Genomic DNA, 14,986 nt, shown 5'->3' with positions numbered 1-14,986 from the left:
GCTGATTCTAAAATTCATATGGAAATGCAAAATATCTCTAGAATAGCCAAAACAACTTTGAAAAAGAACAAAGTTCAAAATAATTTTGAGACTAATTATGAAGCCATAGAAATAAACACAGTATGGTATTAGCATCGAGAAAGAACTGGCTTGGGGCACCTGGGTGGCTCAGCTCGTTAATGGTCCAACGCTTGGTTTCAGTTCCGGTCATGATCTCAACGGTTCCTGGGATGGAGCCCGCGTTGGGCTCTGCCCTGACAACATGAAAACTGCTGGGAATCTCTCTCTTCCTCTCTCTCAAAATAAATAAATAAACTTAAAACACACACACACACACACACACACACACACACACACACACACACACAGAAAGTTAACTAGCTCAATGGCACAGAATACAGAGTCCAGCAATAGACCCAAAGGTATATGATAATCAATTTTTTATCCAAGTGCAAAGACAATTAAATGAGGAGAGCTTTTCAACAAAGGGTACTGAAATAATGGGAAATTAGTGTCATAGATACCAATCACTCACCAAAAAAATGTAGAATGGGGGAGGGGTCTCTCAACTTAGCGCCAAGCTCAAAGCCAAGTTTATTTATCTCTGATAAATCTTTCCCCGTAATGGTCCCTCGAGTTCCACCTTTACTATGTGAGTAGTGACAGAAGTGTGTTGGTGGGAAAACACTATGTAATGAGCATGTGCTGGCTGTTCAGCAATTTTAATAACTATTACGAGTAACTTTTAGAGTCTTAAGTAACTTTTAGAGCCTTAAGACTTCAGGATGTAGGAGGACTGTCGTATATTGGTAAATGTTTAATAAAAGGGAGAGAAGAGGCCCTCATGTGCAGTGAGTGAATACTCCCAGGCAGTGGATTTCAAGCCGCCAGGTGATGTGACTGAAAGTGGATGTTAGGAAGATTTGTGCCTACTATTCCCCCCACACAAATAGGATAGAGGTGAACAACCCCAAGAGCAGATAGTAGTAAAATAATTAGGAAGTTACAGTTTTCAGTACCGAAAACCTTCGTTTAAAAAATAATTTATTTAGTGGAGTGCCTAGGTGGCTCAGTTGGTTGAGCATCTGACATCAGCTCAGGTCATGGTCTCGCAGTTCCTGAGTTTGAGTCCTGAGTCAGGCTCTGTGCAGACAGCTTAGAGCCCGGAGCCTGCTTTGGATTCTGGGTCTCCCTCTCTCTTGGCCCCTCCCCTGCCTGCACTCTGTGTCTCTCCCTCTCAAAAATAAATATACATTTAAAAAAAATTTTTTTTTAATTATTTAATTGTAAGGCGACATAACTTAAGTTTTGATAATGGCAGTATTTAAGGATCGTCTAGCCAAACTCTGAATTTTTAAGTCTGGTCCCATGAGCCAGCGCCAGCACACCACTGGCCCGGGGCAGTTTCCTAAGGAAAGTACAAGGTAACTCCAGGTAACTTCTAACTTCGTGACTCCCAATTAAAGAGAAAGTTCTTCGGTGCACTTTTTTCAGTACGCGCAACAAACATGACGAAACAGAGGCCAGGTGCAACTGAAGAGTCCATACATGGTGTCAGGTGGGAAGGGGTTTGAGCTCAGGTCTGTTTCCAAAGCTAGCGACGAACACATCCTACGAGTTCCTCCATTTGAAAACAGCCTGACTTCAACTTTTAGTTCTGCCCCGGGATTTAAGGGGGCGCGGAACGAGGGGCAGCGGAAGAGGCAGAAAAGGAGCATTTTAAACGTATAAATGCCCTTTTAGCAGCCGGAAGGCTCTCTACAAATCAGTACCAACCCGATCCCAGGTACGTGTCTGTGGCCTACAAGCCCTTATTCCTACACTTCTCGTGTGCGCTCCTACCTGCCAAGAGTCCTAAGTCTTCTTAAGAGGAGGAGGCTGCTTGGGAACACGATTGCGCAAAGCGCCAAAGCGCGAAGCCGGAGGGCGCGGAAGCTGCAGGGGGATGGGCTGCAACCGCGGTGGAGGAGGGGCGGGGTGGGGCGGGGCCGCCCGTTCTCCCCGCCTCCCGGGCCTAGCGCGGGAGGCTGGCCTACCTCCTCTGCGCCCCAGCGGTCTGGCGGGCGGGGGAAGTGGTTAAGGCTGGCTGCCCCCTTGGGGGCGCCGAGTCTAACGAGATCAAAAGCCGCTGCCCCGCCCGCCTCTAGGCGCGCGTCGGGGTCACGTGCCCCTTCGGTGAATGGGGAGGAGCGGGCGTGAGGGGGCCCAGCATTAATCCGGACCCGAGCCTTGATCGCTGTCGGAGCCATGCTGCGGAGCTGCGTCTCACGACTGCGCACGCTTGCGGTTCAGCGCGGCCTGCCCGGAGGCGCGCCTCTGCCGGCGAAGGACCCGTGGTCGCCGCGGGTGAATCCCGGAGCCGGGCGGCGGGAGCGGGCGGCCAAGCCAGGCTGCGTCAGGGGTGACCCGGTGAGGACGACTGCGCCGGAATGTTGATCAGCCCGCTGACCGTAGAGTAAACGCTAACGTCAGCCCCAGAGGCGTCGGTTTTAGCAGGGGTCGCTTACTTACAGTCCTGAGGTTCAAAGACGGAGAGGGACAGGGAGGGGACTCCGGTATGAAGCAGCGTGCTGGATGCTGGATTCTGGCCATTAGGTCGGGAAATCCCGCTGCTACTGATGACCAATAAAGAAGGGGTCATGGTTCGGGCGAGGTCACAGCAGGCGCCTGGTGGAGCTGGAGTCTGACTTAGCACTCCGGCTCTTGACCATCACATTGTAGGGTCGCAAGAAGAGCAGTGTTTCTCCCTAGAGGTTCATCCTAATCGTCTCTGCTTGACGGAAAATTGTATCCTCAAACCAGTTTGTCACTTTTGGTGAGGTTGTTGTAAGATTAAAATGAGGTAATATTGCTTGTTCTGGTGTTCCTATGTTTTGCTTCACTGACATAGTCAATTAATATTAATTAAGCCCCAACAATATGCAAGGCATTAGTCTCTGATGATGTCTTTATGACAAGTAAGAAAACTCTCAGTTGAGTTTGGGAGAAAAAGATGAGATTGTAAAATTAAAAAAAAAAAAATGTACTGGCGCAACTGGGTGGCTCAGTAGGTTGAGCCTCTGTTCAGCTCAGGTCATGATCTAACGGTTTGTGAGTTCAAGCCCCAAGTGGGGCTCACTGCTGTCACGGGGAGCCCGCTTGGGGTCCTCTGTCTCCCTCTCTCTCTGCCCCGCCGCTGCTCGCAACTCTCTTTGTGAGCTCTCTCCCAAAAATAAATAAAACATTTTTTAAAAATGTACTGTATGCTAAAATGAAGTACTAAAGGAACATAGAGGAGGGAACAGCTCTGTATTGAGCTCTTTCTTGTACCTTTTAAAGAATAACGTGGGCGAAGGTGCCTGGGTGGCTCAGTGGTTGAGTGTGGGACTCTTGATTTTTGCTCAGGTAATGATCCCAGGGTGTGGTATCAAGCTCTGCATAGGGCTCCATGCTGGGCATGAAGCCTGCTTAGGTTTCTCTGTCTCTCCCTCTGCCTGTCTCCCCTGTTCATGTGCACTCTCTCACTCTCTCTCAAATTAACAAACAAACCCAAAAAAAGGAATAATGTGCAGATTGGTTATTAACCCAATACCATCTTTCACTTGGGAAAAGATAATGTCCAGTGCCCCTCTCACAACAACAAAGATAATTCCTTTCTTTAATTAGTCGGTGCCTTGTAATCTGTGTTGAGAATATTTAATAGTAGTATTTATAGGCTTTGTGAGTCTTTTCTTTCTGTTCAGTAACTGAATCTTAAAAGGAGACATATTAAAAAGAAGTCATAACTTGGGGCACCAGGCTGGCTCAATCAGTAGAGCATGCAACTCTTGATCTTGGGTGGTGAACTCTAGCTCTATGTTGGGTGTAGAGATTACTTTAAAAAAAAAGTCATAACTGCAGTTAACGAGCCCCACCTGAAAAATATATTACCAAAGATCAAGTAAGACTTTTCCTCTTCCAAGGGCTACAAAAGGTAATGTTTGTCCCTAACATTTATCCCTCATGTAATACAGTCTGTGCTGAAAATTTACAAGTGACTTTACATCAGGTATCTCTTAGTTTTCACCCCCTTGAACTGAAACTTTCATTGTTTTTATTTCTCACATCACACTGTTCATCTGAGAACCTAAACTCAACATGCCTGTAACTAAAATTAATAGATCCACTTCTACACTTCCCCCTCCTAACACACACACAAACACTAACAAAAACCTCCTTTCTTCTTCCCACCCTAATCTGCAAAGCAGATTGCATCATCCAAGGCTCTCCTACTTCTCTTTCCCCATGATCAGTCTCTCTCCACGTTCCTTGTTCCCAGTATCTTAAATGTTTTTTAAATCTTTTTTTTTTTTTTTTTTTCATTTCTCTCCACCTAGTTCAACTTCTAATCATATCTCACCTGGATCTTGGCGTCAGTCTTTTAACTGCTTTCCGGGCCATTCTTCTCACCTTGGAATTCATCCTTTACAACAGAGAGAGGTTTTTGAAACCTAAATTCATGTTACTGCTTTGCTTAAAACTTTGTAAGGCTCCCCATAGTGGAAAAAAGTGTTTTATCATTCAAATGCCACCTTCATGATTTTTTAAAGACTACCTTTCTTTTCTTTTTCTTATTTATTTTTTATTTTACATCCAAATTAGCATATAGTGCAACAATGATTTCAGGAGTAGGTTCCTTAGTGCCCTTACCCATTTAGCCCATCCCCCCTCCCACAACCCCTCCAGTGCCCCTCAGTTTGTTCTCCATATTTATGAGTCTCTTATGTTTTGTCCCCCTCCCTGTTTTTATATTATTTTTGTTTCCCTTCCCTCATGTTAATCTGTTTTGTCTCTTAAAGTCCTCATACGAGTGAAGTCATATGATTTTTGTCTTTCTCTAATTTCTCCTAGCATAATATCCTCCGGTTCCATCCATGTAGTTGCAAATGGCAAGATTTCATTCTTTTTGATTGCCAGGTAATACTCCATTGTACATATATACCACATATTCTTTATGCATTCATCTATCGATGGACATTTGGGCTCTTTGCATGCTTTGGCTATTGTTGATAGTGCTGCTATAAACATGGGGGTGCATGTGCCCCTTCAAAACAGCACACCTGTATCCTATGGGTAAAAGCCTAGTAGTGCAATTGCTGGGTTGTAGGGTAGTTCTATTTTTAGTTTTTTGAGGAACCTCCATACTGTTTTTCAGAGTGGCTGCACCAGCTTGCATTCCCATAAAGACTACCTTTCTTTAATGAGCTTTATCCTGAGGAATAACTTATGAAGTCACAAGTGTGATGTGTTATTTATGTCCTTTGATAATATGCATTTAAAAATACATAAGTCATTGTCCTTGTACCACCTAAAATCATCTTTCATTTTGGCCTTTGGAAAACATTGACCTAGCAGATGAAATCTAAACCCTGTGTTAAGGCCAAAGAGCCTCTGCGGTGTGTTTCATCTTCCACGTTGCAGTCCACATCTGGCTGCTATTCTCTTTGCGCCTTACATCCATGAAGACTGAAATCCTGGCAGTGCCCCCAAGGTGTCACACCGTTGTGTCATCTCTCTACACCTTTGCTTGGTGCAACATTCTCTTTCTCTTTAGTGAACTTTGTATCCTTTAGAAATCACTCCATCAGTCCTCATCTTTTTGAAGTTTTCCCTGAGTGTCCCTCCTATGTCTGTATGTACCTCTGTTAGGGTATTTTTCACATCCGAGGCTGCAAGCACTTGAGGGCAGAGCCTAAGTCTTCTCTCTTTGTCTTAACCAGTTGCTGGCATAGAGCCAAGTGTATAGCAGATTTTAAAAAGTTACTGCATTTAGTTGAATCCCACACTTTCAAAGTTGAAATCAGGTAGGAGAGCCCACAGCCAACGGAGTCATTCTTGAGTTATCTCTATCACCCTGGTCCTTAAAAGGATGCTGGGACTGATCCATCCTACAGTTGCCTATTTAAGATGAGACCTAGGGATGGGCCAAATCCTACACATTCTATTCTACCTTTCAACTGATATATGTTGGTCAGTCCATATTTTATCTGTGATTACTTGTATCTGTTAGTTATTACCAGAATTCATGTGCTTTAATTTTTTTGAGAGAGAGAGAGAGAGAGAGAGAGTGTGTGTGTGTGTGTGTGTGCGCGCCCTTGCAAGCAGGGGAGGGACAGAAAAAGGAGAAAGAGAATCTCAAGCAGGCCCTGTCCTGTCAGCACAGAGCCCAACATGGGGCTCGAACTAAGGAACCTTGAGATCATGTCCTGAGCCAAAATCAAGAGTTGGTTGCTTAACCAACCAATTGAGCCACCCAGATGCCCCAGAATTCATGTACTTTAAAAGCCACGTGATTGAGACTGGATTCTAAGGAAATAATCCAAAATAGAGAAAAAGCTATTTTCATAATGTTCTAATGAACATTTTCATTTAAAGCAGCAAAAAATTGGAAACAGTTTTATTTTTGTTTGTTTTTAAATGTTTTTAATGTTTGTTTATTTTTGAGAAAGAGAAAGAGAGAGTGTGAGCAGGGAAGGGTCAGAGAGAGACACACACACAGAATCTGAAGCAGGCTCCAAGCTGTCAGCACAGAGCCCAACAAGATCATGACCTGAGCCGAACTGAAGTCCGATGCTTAACCAAGTGAGCCACCCAGGTGCCCCTGGTAACACTTTAAATGGCTAAGTTAATTAGTTTAAAGGATTATATTCTGTTGAAAATGGTGATAGTTGAGATTAAGGACATGAGAAAGTGGGCACTAAATACTTTTAAGTGGTGAGGCAGAAAAAAAAATCTCTTACTGAAATTACAAGTTTATTAAGAAAGATTACATTTAACAAAAGTTGGTAGAGACACATCAAAATTTTAACATTGTTTTTCTTAAGATAGATAATAGATAATGGGTGGATTTTTTAAAATTGTTTTTTCTTTCCCAAATTTTCTGAGCTGGGTTCTAAAGATGAGTGAATTCAAAGCCATAAGGAAAAAATAAGGGTACACATTTTGGGCCAGGGAGTGGAGCAGTCTGATCCTGCTCACATTTCCTCTGTGAAGTTGATGCTTTTTCTGTTCAGCCAAGACATTTTTAATTCTGTAGAGTTTTTGAGACAGGCCACCTACAGTGTCCCCATCCAGCCAGGATGAGAGCCAGCGAGGTGTCAGCAGAAGTCTGGTGGGCTGCTTCTGCCGTCATAGCACAGCCTTGCTGTTTTGGTTTCAGGGTGTTGTCCTAGTGTTGTAGATCCATTCAATCTGAATTGACATAGGTGGCTGGAAGTCTAATGCCACAGAGCTGATAGCTTCTGTGATCTTAAATGTTCCAAGATTTCTGCCAAAGTCAAAAGAACCAATTTCCCTTTCTGGTGCCTTTGCTTTGTCCTGCTCCTCTTAGTTAAGTCACACTTTGTCCCCTTCCAGGGCCTCTGCACCATTCCACTTGCTTCCTGGGCACAGGAGTGTTAGTGTTGCTCAGTGCTGCAGAGAAATAGCATGGGTGGAAGCTGTGGTTACTATGAACCCAAGCACCTGTCCCCCCAACCTCCTCCTCCTCTTTATATCTCTTTCTTGGTAATTGGTTCTGTCACTCACTGTGTTGCACAATTCAGAAACCTGGGGTGGGTGCTTGTGTTTTTCCTCTTCCCTTTCTCATCAAAATGACCACCAAGTTCTGCTTCATGCAGTCATAATTTTTCACTTGGGTTACCTCTAAAATCCTCCACGCAGGGTCTCAGATCCAGTCTTGGTCCTTCTCACTATTTGTCATATGATGACCAGATCACATCTTGTCATTTTGGAGTACTGCAGATACAGATCAGTTCAGGCCAACTAGCTTAGTGTGGAAGTTTCTCACAGCCAAGCCTGTTTCTGTCGTAGACTCTAAGGCTAAAGTTCTCTCTTGTCTAGCAAGTGAGCGGGACACAGGATTAAAATGCGAGAGATGGCTAATGTCCGGGAAAAGACAAGAGCCCCGAATAAGTGTCCTTGCCCCATTTTTATTAGGATCAGAAGGCTTACAAACATGGTGATGGACGTGCACAAAGAAACAATGAAACTGAACATTAACTGGAGGACGTGAGGGAAAGGGGGTCTTGAAGGTATTCGGGGTTAGGGGTTTGGGTTAATACAAAACAAAATCCTGACACCAGGCAGAAGGTTGTTTACAGTGGACATGAGGCACCACCTCTGTTTATCTTAGCTTGCCGGAGTCCAGCTCTAGCAGGTCCAGGGATTCCCGAAGGATGAACGGCATCAGCGAAAAAGTGAAAATAAAACTAAAATAAAAAAACAAAAATAATGGACACAAACAACAGCAGTGTGTTGAACTGGCTGATTTATTGTGGCAAACATAGCATTATATTTGCTAGTGATTTCCTTGTAGCATACGTCATCTATGTTTTTCTAACATTACCTAATTCTAAAAATGTTCCTATGTCTAATCAACCTTTAAGAAATAACATGGTTATTTTCTCATAATGTTCCCTCCTGCCCTTTAAGATTAATGTCTTACATTAGTTTCATTATGTATCTACATTTATCTATAATCTGTAAAGCATTTGCTTTGCTGTTTTCATGAAAGGTCATCTATCTCTCAACACCTCAAGTGGAAGAGTTACAGGGACATGACCCCTTAGTTGTTTCCCTGAACCTTTTGTGGTTTGAGGAACAAAAGTGTTCGCCTTGGTCCAAGGTGCCAGGAGGGGGCCAAAAGGGCCTTAGGAACCCACGCCTTATGCATTCTCAGAGGGACAGTGTACCTAGGAACTAATGAACCATTCTGTACTTTAACCGACTAGGTTCAGTCAGCATCTGAAATGCCTCCTGGGGGCCAAGTGGGCCTAGGGGTTAGAGTAACTTGTGCCCGTAGATACACTCCTTAGTTGCTGGAGTGGGGCTTTTAAATTCATATGTCCCTATGCTGGCAAATGTATGAGGCTATTCTTCCTTTAGGTAGAGGAGTCTTCACAAGGAGTAGCAAGGGCTAAATGTGGGGCTGCACAATTTCCTTGAAGAACCTATTTTTCTTTTCTAATGGTTCTTTTCCCAGGGGGCCTGTCGAGGGCAATTCCCCCACAGACAATACCCCAGGTACTTTTATTAAGGCCAAATTACCTAAAAGCGGGAGTACAAGAAGCTTCACTGTCAGTGGGCTGCCTTACAGTCCCAATCCATCCACAGCAAGGGCCTTGCCATCAGGCTAGGATAACTCGGCTTCCAGCATTAGCTAGCCTTAGGGGATGAGACAGGTAGGACAAGTGACCTCAGAGTTAACGAGGCACCTTTCTTTTGTTAATCATCTCCGCTCTGGGCAGCTTCACCTACAGCATAGCAGTCTATAGCCCAATTTACCTGTTTACCTAGCTTGGTCCTTTCCTCCTGTGAAAGCAGCTTTCTGCTATAGTACTAAATTGGGGGACATTTTTGCCCTGAACGCCTAATCTTGCTTACCTCATATACCTTTGTATTGGGGGCCTAGTCTGGGTGCCTTTGCACTCCCCTGTCTCTCTTGGGGTCCTAGTCTTATTTACCCAAGCATCCTTTGGCTTTGTACTTCTTTATGCCTTGTTAACGCATTGGTATAAGTCCAGGAAATTTCTAAGCTTATTCCCCACACGTTTCTGTAGCCATGCTCCTCCCCTTGAACTGAAACAAAGCCAGGCTTCTTTTAGGCCTTAGTTTCATCATCTGTAAAATGAGGATAATAATTAGTACCTACTTCATATGGTTGTCCTAAGGCCCCTCAAAACTATGTCATGCCTCCTTGATTTTGCATACAGTTTTCCCTTGCCTACAATACCCTTTCTAGTTTACTAATTTCTGCTTGTCTAATCAAGATTCAAGTCCCTGAACCATGCCCCGCCCCCCCCCCCCCCCCCCCATCTGAGATAAACGCTTTTCCTGTGCTCTGGCTCCCCGCATACCCTGCTGATGACACTTTTTACATGGAGGATGTGTGTCCTTCATCACTTTATCTCCAGTTCCTGGCTCACTTGTGCTTAAGGTTTTTTTAAAAAAGGAATCCACAGACCTGGGAATAATGCTGCTCTGCTAGTAGGTAGTTGGGTGATATTGAGCACATCATTCACCCTCAGTCACCTTCTCTCAAGGAGGTTGGGCCAGGTGATACTTGAAATATGATTTCACTCTAAAATGACAGTTTTCTGGGAAGAGGAGAAGCAGCAAGTTACAATCTCAGAAAATACAATATGTTATGGCACCTCCCATTGTTCTTCATTTTCTCCTCTCTCTTTTTTAGAGGTCATTTTCTTCTGAGGTCATGCATATGGACCTTTCTCTCCCCAACCCCAGTTGGAGCGAGGACATGAGACTTCTCTTTGACCAGTTCATGAAAAAAAGTGAAGACGGCTCTTGGAAACATTTGCCTTCATATAAAAGTAAATTTACTCAAGAGACTGAAGACATCAAAATCTATTTTCCTGGTAGGAACAGCCACTCTCTCATAAAGAATATTTAAGTGTCAGTATAAAACAGAACAGAAGGCACTGGTTACTGATGTGAAAATGTTGGGGTTCAGGAGTGAACAGTCAAGAAAGAATTCTTAAGGCATCTTTGGTGCAAAAAGGGTGGTTTTATTTATTTATTTATTTTTTTTTTTAAGTTTATTTTTGAGAGACAGAGAGCACAAGCTGAGGAGGGGCAGAGAGACAGAGGGAGATACAGAATCCAAAGCAGGCTCCAGTGAGATCATGACCTGAGCCAAAGTTGGACACTTAACTCATTGAGCCACACAGGTGCCCCCAAAAAGGGTGGTTTTATTAAAGCACAGGGCCGGACCCATGGGCAGAAAGAGCTTCATTGGGGTTTCGAGGAATGGCTGATTGTATACTTTCAAGTTGGGAAGGGGTTAGGGATAGCAGTAAATCTCTAAGGAATTTGGGGGCGCCTGGGTGGCGCAGTCGGTTAAGCGTCCGACTTCAGCCAGGTCACGATCTCGCGGTCCGTGAGTTCGAGCCCCGCGTCGGGCTCTGGGCTGATGGCTCAGAGCCTGGAGCCTGTTTCCGATTCTGTGTCTCCCTCTCTCTGCCCCTCCCCCGTTCATGCTCTGTCTCTCTCTGTCCCAAAAATAAATAAAAAAAAAAACGTTGAAAAAAAAAAAAAAAAGAAATCTCTAAGGAATTTGGAAGCAAGGTTTCCAAGACCTTGAGGGGCTAGCTGCTGTTAGGAGAAGGTCATTTATTACTGTCTAATAAAAACTCTGTCATGAGACCCTTCAGATGTATATCAGGGGGTCATATGCTTGGAGGATGATTGCTAACATATATCTTGGGGGACAGGGGGGAAGCGGAGAGAAAGGAAATTTCCTAAGGAACTTTTACAGGACCCTGGAGGTCAGACTAATGTCAAGCTAAGGTTGCCTTTTGCCTCTAGCAAAGTATTAATTAACATCAAGGCAGCTAAGCTTCTTGAGGAAGGTCACTCTGCCTGTCTCAAGTACTTGTCAATGGGCTATAACTTTTTTTATGACCTGCTAACTTTTAAGAGTCAACCTAAAACCCAAAATGGCTTTATGTTGGTCAGCTTCTCTTCTGAACCTTCAGGTACATGCCTGTGGGCAGTAAAGGTCAGATGTCATTATCTTGGGGTCAATCACAGATTGGGGGGGGGGGGGTGGTTCTGGCTGCCTCAGGGCAGTCCTTATTGCTTGAGGGGATAGTTTTGGTTCCCATCATGGGATACTTTGCCCAGAGGGCTTTTTGCCTGAGTTCAAAGATGAGCTGGAAAGAACTTAATCAATTAGGAAGGTTGAGGTGGTTGAAAGTCCTTCAGCAGTCTCATTTTCCTGGTTTGCAGTTTGACTATCTCTGGTGATGTCATCAGGTGTGAACCCTCTGAGTAGCCAAACTGCAACAGGCAAAGCACTATCCACAGGTGAGCCATTGTGATTTCTGTGAAGTTTCTATCAAAGCAGTTCAGCTTCAGTTTGCAGGGCTTCAGGAAAAGTAGTTTTGTTCTTAGTGATTCCAAGTCAGAAGGGTGGGAGAAAATTAGAAACATTAGTTTGGAGGGTCGGAATTGGATATTTGAGGAAACTAGAAGAATTTAGAATCCAAGTAAATTTGCAGATAGATAACAGAACCGCAAAGACAGTTAATAGCACTGGGACCTGATATCCGCAAAAGTGCGATATGGAAATATACTTTTTCTCTCTACAGTCACCCATTTGGTTTTTGTTTGTTTGTTTGTTTTAAAGTTTATTTATTTTTGAAAAAGACAGAGTGCAAGTTGGGGAGGGGCAGAGAGAGAGGGAGACACAGAATCCGAAGCAGGCTCCAGGCTCTGAGCTGTCAGCACAGAGCCCGACGGGGGGGGCGGGGGCAGAACCCATGAACCACGAGACCATGACCTGAGCTGAAGTCGGACACTTAACGCCCCTACAGTCACCCATTTGTATCAGAAATAATCACAGTAAGACTAGTTTGATTGCAAAATAAATCTAGTCTCATTAAATATGACCTGATTATTTACACAGGTGCTGTAAGAATTGTGATTGGCCACATAGGTTTTTTTGGAGTGTTTACTTTTAATAAGGAATCCCAGATCGGACTTTTAAAAGCCACTCACTGTCTTTGCCTATAATATGTATGATTTTGAGTGGATTCTTCTTCTTTCAGGGTCCCCCAAATATTCTGCAGTTCCTCAGGCTGCCAGGAAGCAACCATCTTTGCCCACCTGTAATGCTAGGAACCCAGTAAGCAAAATACCAGGCAGTTTTCTGAAGGAGGTTTTATTGACTCCATAAATTCAGCCTTAATCCTTGAAGCTGTTTGGTCTTATCTGTTTCTATTATAAGGAACAGATTATCTCCAAATAAATAGATTACTGTGAAAATAAGAACACTCAATAAGAGTTTCCAAATTCTGGTGGGATCAGATAGGAGAAAGATAAATATTTCAATTCTATATATCTTTATCAACTCATTCAGTCCCATGTAATTAATTCTTGTTTTGCTTGATCTTGACAGCTTTATGAAATGAATTTTCCACTAGAGTTCTGGAAATTCTTACCCAGTTCAGTGGTGTGATCTTAAAGTTATCAGAAACCTGTACTTGTCAGAGTCTTTTTCTTGAATCTCTTAGAAGACAAAGCACTTTTACAAAATCATCAGAATAAAACAACTGTCTGTAAATGACGAAAAGACTAAAAAATAGCCATGGTTAAAGATCTAATGAGAGTTCGTTCTAATGCAAATGACAAGGAAATGTGGTTATTTCTGTGACATAGATTTTAAGATAACTAGAATTATGACTGATAACATTATGCCAGGACATACCAGATTATTAGAAATTTCATACACTTGAAATAGTTCAACATCTCTTCTTTAGAAGGTGTTCTGGGGACCTGCTGGGAAATCCCAGAGTTCGTCTGAGTTCAAAGACTTGATTTGAACTTTGGTTTGGTTTGGTCAAATATCAAAAGTTTTAGAGTATCTTATCAAATAGATCAATGTGGAACAATACTTATTCATTTAGCCAGAGTGATGATTAAAAGTTATCAAAGGCAAACCAGAAAAGTACATAGTTGTAAAAACAAAACAAAAACTTAGATCTTTTAATAGAGAAGAAGACTCCATATCTTAAGTGATCAAAGACCTGAAAAAGACAACACAAAACACAGGAAATTATTTTGGTAAGATAAAAAATTTTTACTTTCTGGGCAGATTACTTAAAAGTAAAGAAAAACATGGGGCGCCTGGGTGGCGCAGTCGGTTAAGCGTCCGACTTCAACCAGGTCACGATCTCGCGGTCCTTGAGTTCGAGCCCCGAGTCAGGCTCTGGGCTGATGGCTCGGAGCCTGGAGCCTGTTTCCGATTCTGTGTCTCCCTCTCTCTCTGCCCCTCCCCCGTTCATGCTCTGTCTCTCTCTGTCCCAAAAATAAATAAAAAACGTTGAAAAAAAAATTTAAAAAAAAAAAGTAAAGAAAAACTTTTCACAATGTCTTATCAAGAGTGGAATGAGGCACCTGAGTGGCTCATTCAGTTGAGCATCTGGCTTCGGCTCAGGACATGAACTTACTGCTTGGCTCATGGGTTTGGGCCAGAGTCAGGCTCTGTGCTGACAGCTCAGAGCCTGGAGCCTGCTTCAGATTCTGTCTCCCTCTGTCTCTGACCCTCCCCAACTCATGCTCTGTCTCTCTCTCTCTCTCAAAAATAAATAAACCTTCAAAAAAATTTTAAAAACGTCCTTTTAACAGGTGAAAGATTGTTAAATTTTAATTTTGTACTGATATTCTATTAAAACTTATATTAGGGGCGCCCAGGTAGCTCAGTCGGTTAAGCATCTGCCTTCAGCTCAGGTCATGACCTCACAGTTCGGTTCGTGAGTTAAAGCCTCACATCAGGCTCTCTGCTACCCTTTGCAGAGCCACTTCAGACCCTCCCCTCCCTGACCCCTCCCCTGCTCCTCTCCCACCTGTGCACACATGCTCTCTGTCTGTCTCTCTCTCTCCCAAAGATAAATAAGCAGGTAAGTAAGTAAAACTTATTTAAAAAAACTTTTATAAAAATTCATTCAGTGTTAGCCACCTTGATCACACAGGTAAGATTCTTCCTCTCTCCTCTCCAACTTTATCTTAGTTTGCCCTTTATTCTCCTCTTATCATTCTGAAAGAACTAGTTACTCTGCTTGCGGACAAAATTATTCTTTTGTTTCCTTAACAAAAACCCATCTCCATACATCATAACCTTTTCTTACCAAAAATACATCCTACTTTCTTTGCATACAGTTATTTCCCTTATTATTTCTAGTATTTTTAAGGACATTAAAATTAAAAAAAAATTTTTTTTTAATGTTTATTTATTTTGAGAGAGACAGAGACAGAGTGTGAGAGGGGGAAGGGCAGAGAGAGAAGGAAACAGAATCCAAAGCAGGCTCCAGGCTCTGAGCTGTCAGCACAGAGCCCAACATGGGGCTTGAATTCACGAACCATGAGATCATGACCTGAGCCAAAGTCAGACACTTAACTGACTGAGTCACCGTAGGCGCCCCTATGTTAGAATTCTCAACCTATTAAA

General features: G+C 43.2%; 1 protein-coding gene and 1 pseudogene across 3 annotated transcripts in view; one reads left to right on the top strand and one right to left on the bottom strand.

Moving 5' to 3' along the window:
* The window catches only part of LOC122228731, a 68,527-nt pseudogene extending 66,607 nt beyond the window's left edge, over positions 1–1,920 (bottom strand).
* Positions 1,921–2,143: 223 nt separating this feature from the next.
* THEM4 (thioesterase superfamily member 4) overlaps positions 2,144–14,986 on the top strand; it is a 35,614-nt gene continuing 22,771 nt past the window's right edge. For all 3 annotated transcript variants that reach the window (XR_006206723.1, XR_006206722.1, XM_042954015.1), the window contains exons 1-2: positions 2,144–2,409; positions 10,211–10,394. Coding sequence is in view for 1 of the 3 variants with exons in the window: in XM_042954015.1 (XP_042809949.1) it covers positions 2,248–2,409; positions 10,211–10,394 (346 nt within the window). In the remaining 2 variants the exon portion in view is untranslated. The remainder of the gene's footprint in view (positions 2,410–10,210; positions 10,395–14,986) is intronic.

The sequence above is a fragment of the Panthera leo genome, chromosome C1 (genome assembly GCF_018350215.1).
Source record: "Panthera leo isolate Ple1 chromosome C1, P.leo_Ple1_pat1.1, whole genome shotgun sequence".
NCBI lineage: Eukaryota > Metazoa > Chordata > Mammalia > Carnivora > Felidae > Panthera > Panthera leo.
The sequence above is the reverse complement of the archived record's forward strand: the minus strand, read 5'-3'. Positions and strand labels throughout refer to the sequence as shown.